The 7842-nt window shown below is 38.0% G+C and overlaps 1 protein-coding gene across 1 annotated transcript in view; it reads right to left on the reverse strand.

The window, feature by feature from the left end:
- Positions 1 to 5793, reverse strand: part of npr3 (natriuretic peptide receptor 3) — a 127876-nt gene extending 122083 nt beyond the window's left edge. The window contains exon 1 of the mRNA XM_008419278.3: positions 4745 to 5793. Coding sequence (XP_008417500.1) covers positions 4745 to 5396 — 652 coding nt within the window. The 5' untranslated portion in view covers positions 5397 to 5793. The remainder of the gene's footprint in view (positions 1 to 4744) is intronic.
- Between the last annotated feature and the right edge of the window lie 2049 nt (positions 5794 to 7842).

Consider the following 7842-nt stretch of genomic DNA (forward strand, 5'->3'; position numbering starts at 1 on the left):
AGCCTTAAAGGGCTGCGCCTATAGAATCTGGGGTTACAATACATAACCAACGGTTTCAACTGTAACACTGAAGTTAACAGCATCAACTGTTAACTTCAGTGTTGCAGTTTTGTTTTCATCTTTATCAATTGTTAACTTCAGAAAACCTAGTAGACCAACATCAGCAGGTGACATACCACCCCAAATCATCAGAGTGTGAACAATTCACACTGGACTTAAAGCAACATGGATTCAGTGCCTCTCAGCTCTTCCTTCACACCTTGGAACCTTGAGTTCCAAATGAAATGCCAACTTTTCTGAAAAGAGGACTTTGGACCATTGAGCAACTGTCTAGTTTAGCGGTTCTCAATGTGGGCGGTACGCTGGCGGACATCTTTACAAAAGGGGGGCGCTGGGATGCCTTTGGGGGGCGTTTGGTCAAAGGTAAACTTTACACCTTAAATGCACAACAATGCCAGTTTAGACTTTGAGCAACTTGGTAAAACTGTATTGTGTAACATTAAACCATGCGTGGCTGCAACTGTATCGATGGCAGCTCTTCTTCTATTCAGCGTTTGTTAGCTTCTGTTAGCTTCTTGGCGCAGTTCCACTCCTGCTACTGGTAGCTAAAATCACGATATCCTCACTGTGTATCCCTCTGAAAAGTGAACCCATTTAAATAAAGAAATAAAGAAATCCCTCCATGGGTGATACCACGATAGAGAGCGTTCATTTTATAGCGTTAACACCGGTGCTGTAAGTGGTCCAGTATGAAATGGGGGTGATAGAACAACACAGCACTTTTAAATTTCAATAATCAGAATGCAGAAATTGTTTTTGTTGTTTTAAAAGGTTTATGTCAGTCTGCCTTTTCCCCATCGATACGCTTCCCGACCGCTGCTCACCATACGGGGTTATAAAAAAAACGACACGCACATTGCGCAAAACTCTGAAACGGGAGAAGCGGGACATAAAACGGAGCGATGAACTAGATGTGAATTATGGCATAAAAACAGAGAATCCGACGCTGAACAGTGAAAAATCAACACATGATGTGAAACACATGACGATTAGGCGGCGCAGCAGGTGATGAGTGGAGATTACTGATGGTGAGCGTCAAACAATAAAATAAATCTAGCAACAGGAAAGAAACTAAAGTGGACATAGCAATAAACCAAGAGAGGATAATACTAATCAAAGGAAACTAAATTGAAATGAACGAAGAACAAAATGCAAGAATAAACTAAGAAACTACAGTAAATACAGAGGAATAAAGTGGTATGGCAAGACCTTTCAAGCAATAATTAATACAGAGGACTGTATGGCAAGAATAAACAGACACTATTTCCAGATAAAAGGTAAAATAATATTGTAGTGCCATGGGTTTAAGACCATATCTAATACTGAGAATAAATATGTCTTACAGACCATAACAGTAAAGAACTTATCACTTATTTATGTTTTTAATTAGATTTGATATATTTATTTCTTCAATATTATTTTTCATGTCAGTGTTAATGTCATGAGGCTGATGACTCATGACACTTTCAATTTGACTCATTAGGATTTGATTAAGAACCAGATTTGTTCTTTGTAATTTCTGTCCAGTAAAACTATTAATCTATAATCAATAGACGGGGTTATATAAAGATATAATCCATGTTTCTGTCTCATATTTGTATGGCATTAAAAGGACCTGGAACTTTTGATTTTCCACTGAAAGCTCTGGTTGGCACAATAAATGTCATGTGGGTGAAGTTTTATGGATGATACTCTGATGTCCCATTCTCCTGAAGGCAGCACAGAGCTGCACCACCAGAAACTCACAGAAACACTGAAGAGAAGAAGAGCTATGATTAATGTAGTTACAGTTCTATCCATGTTTTAATGTTGCAGAGCACAATCCGTTTGCAAATAGTTCAAAGTTTAAACTGGCATTGTTGTACATCTTTTATCTGGTCATTTTGTGGAATATTTAACAACTAGAAAATGGCAAAAACAAGAATATTTTTCCACTCCGATTGGCTGCTGTTAGGCCTTCTGATTTTATGCTGAATGTTCATTGCATTTTTTGTAGACGCCTGTGAAAATTTCTATTTCCATGACTTTTTTGTTCTCTGGGAAATTAGTTTTGATGATAAATACAGAAACAAGCATAAAAATCAAAACATCTACAATAGTGATTAATGATAAAATAATGGTCAGTGCAAAGTAGCCTGCAAATTCTTTGGTGGGGGGCGGTGAGGGACCTGGATAAAGGCTAGGGGGGCGCTGGCCCAAAAAAGGTTGAGAAACACTGGTCTAGTTCTTTTTCTCCTCAACTCAGGTAAGCCTCTTCTGGTGTTGTCTCTGGTTTAGGAGTGGCTTGACACAAGGAATGTGACATTTGTTGCCCATAAATGACTTTTGATTTGCTGACTACCCCAGTCCACTCCTGGTGAAGCTTCTCCAAGCTGAATGGATTTTTCTTGACAATCCTCTCAAGCCTGCAGTTATCCCTGTTTCTGCTGCACCTTTACATGCCACACTTTTTCCTTCCATTCAACTTTCTCTGAACATGATAGAAAATTTTAGCAATACTCTGATTTTCTAAGAGAATTTTCTTTTCATCTTTAAACCATAATTATATTATATAACACAAATACTAAAAATATTTCATGTAGGACTTTCACTTTTTGAAATGAACCTAAAATTTTTCACAATATTCTGTTATGAGCTGTACTAGTATTACAAAAAGTGTTGCTTCAAATTACATCTTAAATAAAATATTTTTCCCACAGAGCTCCATGGCAACAGATTCTTTTTAGAATATGACCTGTGGGCAATTTAAGTGACTAAGTGACTACCTGTAGGATATTACAGCTGTGTAAAAATAAATAAATAAATAAATAAATAAATAAATAAACTGTTGCATCTTGTTGACAGTATGGAGTTTGGGGGCTTTTAATTATATAATACTTCAACAAATATGTCTCGAATCTCTATAAAAACTCAGCGGCTCATACAGATTCCTGGTTTCCTTGAGTTTTAAAACATAAAAGAGCATGACAGAGTCTGTCTGGTCCCCCCTGATTTGATTTTTGCTAGCAGCAGTTTGATCTCAACACACAGGCAGAGGTTAGCTGAGATGATGTCTTATTAAATAAACATCATCTGTGCTATCATGGCTTTTTGCCACTGCTCCATGTTAATGATGTTGCATACTATGCTGCTCTCCTGTGAAATTGACATCAAGTAATGAAACACACTCATTTTCTGGCTCCACACAGTCCTGTTCAGGGTAAAAAGGGGGCTGGAATTTATTTGAGCAAATAATACGTCAGAGTTTAAGCTGTTTGCTACCCAGGTTATTCAGGCTGAGATTTAAAGTTACTTAGGATTTGTCCTATAGCAGTGTTCCTCAAACTTTTTAAGGCTGAGGACCACTTAACTCATTTAAAACAGTCATGGACCACCTAACCTGAAATTGCCCCTGTGACAGCACATCTTAATATATCATGGAACCTACCCATTTCTATCAATTGCATTTATTTATTGTATTTCTTTCATTTAATTTGATATTTTTTAATTAAATAAAAACAACAATAGCTGTTGACCTGAAAGCAGAGCATCATTCATTACCAAGCAAAGTGGTAAAAAACAAAGAACAGTTCTGACTAACTGGAGTGATTCCTACCAATAACCGTTCAAAGGAACCCAGTCGCTAGTGAACAACACATCAACACTCAGCAGCTATGACTTAGCTTTCCCTGATGATATATATAGTCCTGAAGTTGTTTTCTTTCCACCGGTACCTGCAGCTTTTCTTTTGAGTGACCCGGTTTTAAGCCAGTTTTCCATCATTATTCTCAAACACAATCCTTTGGTAAGTTACCATCACACTATGAGTTCTCATTATGGCAAATAAATGGTCGTTTACATGCAGTACCTCGCGGACCACAGTTTGAGAAAGACCGATTTAAAGTAACTACAAGACGACTGGAAGAATGTCGATTTGTAAATGACAGAAATATTGAGATGTTTAGCCATAATTAATAATTAACCGTTGGGAAGAAATACCTCTTCCCAACGGTAAAACTTGCTGCAAGGATGATGATTTGGTCTTGTATTGCAACCACAGAACCTGGTCACCCTGCAGTCAGAATCAACTTTTGCTGTATCCGCCTGTATTTCTAAGACAGTCTAACAGCTAAATATTGGCTTAAGCTCTCTCAGCAACAGGTCAGTGACCGAGAACACAGCAGCAAATCTGCAAAAGAATGGCTCGAAATAAAAATAATGAATGGCTGAATAAAAATCCTGATTGAAACACTTTGGGACCTCGTGATTAAACTTGTAGATAAATCTCTGCAACTCTCAAAGAAGTAAAACTATTTTGGGAAAGAAGTGTAGGGTAAAATACCCTCTCAATAATGCGAGACTGATAAAACCAGACAGCACAGATTTTACAGACTGCTGCTTAAAGTGGTTACATAGGTTGGTGAATCTCCAAAGTCAGACTTAATTTATTGTACCCTGCTGTTACATTTTTACTACCTCCATGTTAGGTTAGGGTTTTAAGAACTTAAGTTTAATTAGTTTTTTTTTTTTTACCTTTTGGGGATTTTGAATATAAAATTTGGTGTCAATATTTCTACATGAGTTATAATATATATTTGCAAATAACAAATATCGTCATTTCAATGTTGTCATTTTTAAAGTAATTGGTCAGATAATTTTAAACACTTTTCTAAACAGTTTACATAAAACAATAAAGCCGCTTTACCTTCCATGTCCTGATTATTCTTGAATTTTTCTTCAATATTGAAAGGTGCCTGTTCATGGATTATTTCAACTTCCACATTATAGTCATCCATTAAATGATAGACTCCCTCCAAAGTGAAGTAACAGTCCCGCTCCTTCGTGTCGTCTTCGATCAGCAGCAGTGCGCTCTTCCATGTGAAGTGCTCGAACATCGCTGTGAAGGTCTCTGCCATTTTAACGTAGGAAGGGGCGATCCGAGTCAGGTGAGTGTACTCCGTCTCCTTGTTCTTGAAAGCGGTGGCCAGAGCACCTGCAGATATCACCGGAATTTTCAAGTGGGATGCCAGCCTCACCACACCTGCCGCCTCGTACTCACGTACTGGACCGAGGATCAAGTCTGGCTTCAGGTTACACGACCTGTCCGCCAGCGTGAACAAAGCGTGGTTGGCCAAGTCGGAGTTCTCAAAGTGAATGTTGAAGTGGAAACCTGGATATTCTGCCTTCAGTCTGTCCTGTGCGTAACGGATCGCTGGTGCGACTCTTGCATGTGAAAACAGGAAAGAGTCATTTTGTGGCAAAAACACCAAAACCTCAATTTCCTCCGTGAAAGATTTGGTGATAAGTGGGTTGAAGATGACCAAAAAGAACAGAAAAGGCTCAATGAACGGTGCCATGGTGCCGCTTTGAAAGTTTAGCCTCAGACAAAAACCAATCGACGCTTCAGAGGTGTTCCCCAAACGCTTCTCTCTCCAAGTTGGCTCCCCCTCAGCAACGCACTGAGCTGCAGACAGCCCTGGTTAAATATTTCCAGTGAGCAGGTAAAACCAGAACGCTTCTCAGATCTGGGTTTTGTTCTGCAGAATCAAACTGTACCCCACTGCTTGGTCCGGGCAGTTTCGTAGATCCGTTCAGCTCCAGTTTAGACACACGCGCTGGCTGGCTCCAGTCTGGAGTTTTGAAGCATCCTTTCAGAAATATTCCTGCGTCATGAAGCGCTGCCCACCTCCATCTTAAAGCTACACTGATGCGGAGCTCACAATGAGCCACTTCAGCACAGCACAACTTTCTGCATGGCTCTCTCTAGGCTGCGAAGCTCATGAATACTCAACTCTCCTCAAAGTAAGCGTAGGGTGGTCGTTTTAAAGAGCTGACATGCATACTGTCTTTATGTCATATTCTGTTTATAGTATACAAAAGCATGTTAAACGCATTGAGATGACAGGAAAGGGGAATGAAGAAAAGCAAATATATTTTTAAAATCAAATATTCTGCAGTGAACTTAAATTTCGCATCTACAGAGGTGTCTTTGGCTGTTTCCATACCCAGGGCCGTGCAGAAACCACTAAAGGGGCAGGTGCTCAAAAAAAAAAGGCCCATCTAACCGCATTCTAGGATAGAATATTAACAAAGCCACACAGCTTTCAGAGTTTAAGATTAACTAGTGACAGCCAAACAGGGTCCTCAACGCAGATGTTTGTAAAAAATTAGGTGGCTTTGTTGTTTCCTGATCAAAATGCAACAAACGAAAATAAACAGGTATAAAAATGTCACTACTTTCTCTAAGAGCTCTTCAAAACATAATAATTCCTTGTATATAAAGTAATATTGAAGAATATATTGAAAGGTCACTAAAATATACCCCACTTCAGGAGGAGACTGAAATAAACAGTGCAAATTTGTACTACCACCCAGCATTGTTAGAGTAATGATGATTATTTTACTTTTCAGCCTTATGTTGACTGACATGCTCTGCAAACATATCAATAAATGTAAACAGTTATAATATCATGCAAACTAATTCATTGCTCATTTAATAGAAGCCACATTATTTCATTTGCACTTCCAAGACTTCTCTTGGCTGCAGAAGCAAAGCTGTGCAACTTGGTAATCTGACAATATTCTTACAGTTAACATTTGTCTGGCAAACCTGGTAAACAATATTACCTCCAAAATGTTGGCAGCAAGTGAATATTATAATTTTTTTGTAGACAATAAAATAAACTGGTCCAAAAACTTAAACAGACGATAGTGCTAACCGAACTTGTACCAGCGGTCGCTGAGTTCCGAGAGCGCTGTTTTAACCACTAAACTACAACTGAGAGTGCAATATTCCTACCTCATATTGATTCTCATCTAACGGACATATCGCTCTTTAGGAAGCAAACCTGGATTAACTGGTGACACTTTCAGAATCTCAGTTTGAGTGAAGATTTTAACCCATTTCTGATGTAAAAGTATGTAAGACAATTGCTTTTTCAGTGTTGTCTCTTATGGTTGAGTAATAGGGTCACTTGATGAAAAGAATAAAGACATTTAGTTAAATTACGAGAAAAAATATCAACAATGAAGAAATGACAATGCCACATAGATCTACAGCAGCCATGACTTCTGTAAATGAGCTAGGAAATAAAGTGTAACATTACAGAAGCAGTATTTAAAAAGTTTTCGCTATAGTTTCTGTGGATATCTGTTTGAAATACCACAATATGAGGAATATGTGAAAAACTACACAGCCAGTCGATCTTATTAAACATTTTATTCTTAATCATAAGGCTCTTCAACATTTATGTCGGCTTTCAGGGATTAATCTTTGCTTTGAGACCTGGTCATGCCACATCGAGATCTATTTTGATCTTCCTTTGATGAGTTTCAACCTCTGAAGCAACACATAAGTCAGGACAAGTTCTGCGTAATTTACATGTTTTGATGGTTTTGCAGATGAACTTAAAAAAAAGGCAACATACCATATTAGGCTTATAATAATAAAAGTCTTTCTAATTAGTTATTCCCGAGATCTTAATGGTTGTTTTACGGAATCTGATAGTATTTTTGCAAAGATTTTTAGTTCTTTATGCTTATCGCATTGTTAAACTCGGCACTGAGCTAGCTGCTAACAACGTTAGCACTCTGAGGGCAACCATAATAGGGCTTAAAAATATATCTTATCTTACATATAAATGCTTGTCTTTCTAAGTAACTGAAAATACAATTTAAACGATGTAGTCGTTATCTGTTAGAAGGTGGTCACTGCAAATTCTGCCATTGTTAGTTTTCGCAACTCCTGTTTTAAGCTGTAGATTGTTGATCCACTTTTCTCCTCTTTTCTTTTTTAAAGTTTTT

This window comes from Poecilia reticulata, chromosome 9, assembly GCF_904066995.2.
Source record: "Poecilia reticulata chromosome 9, P_reticulata-male-v2, whole genome shotgun sequence".
Taxonomy (NCBI): domain Eukaryota; kingdom Metazoa; phylum Chordata; class Actinopteri; order Cyprinodontiformes; family Poeciliidae; genus Poecilia; species Poecilia reticulata.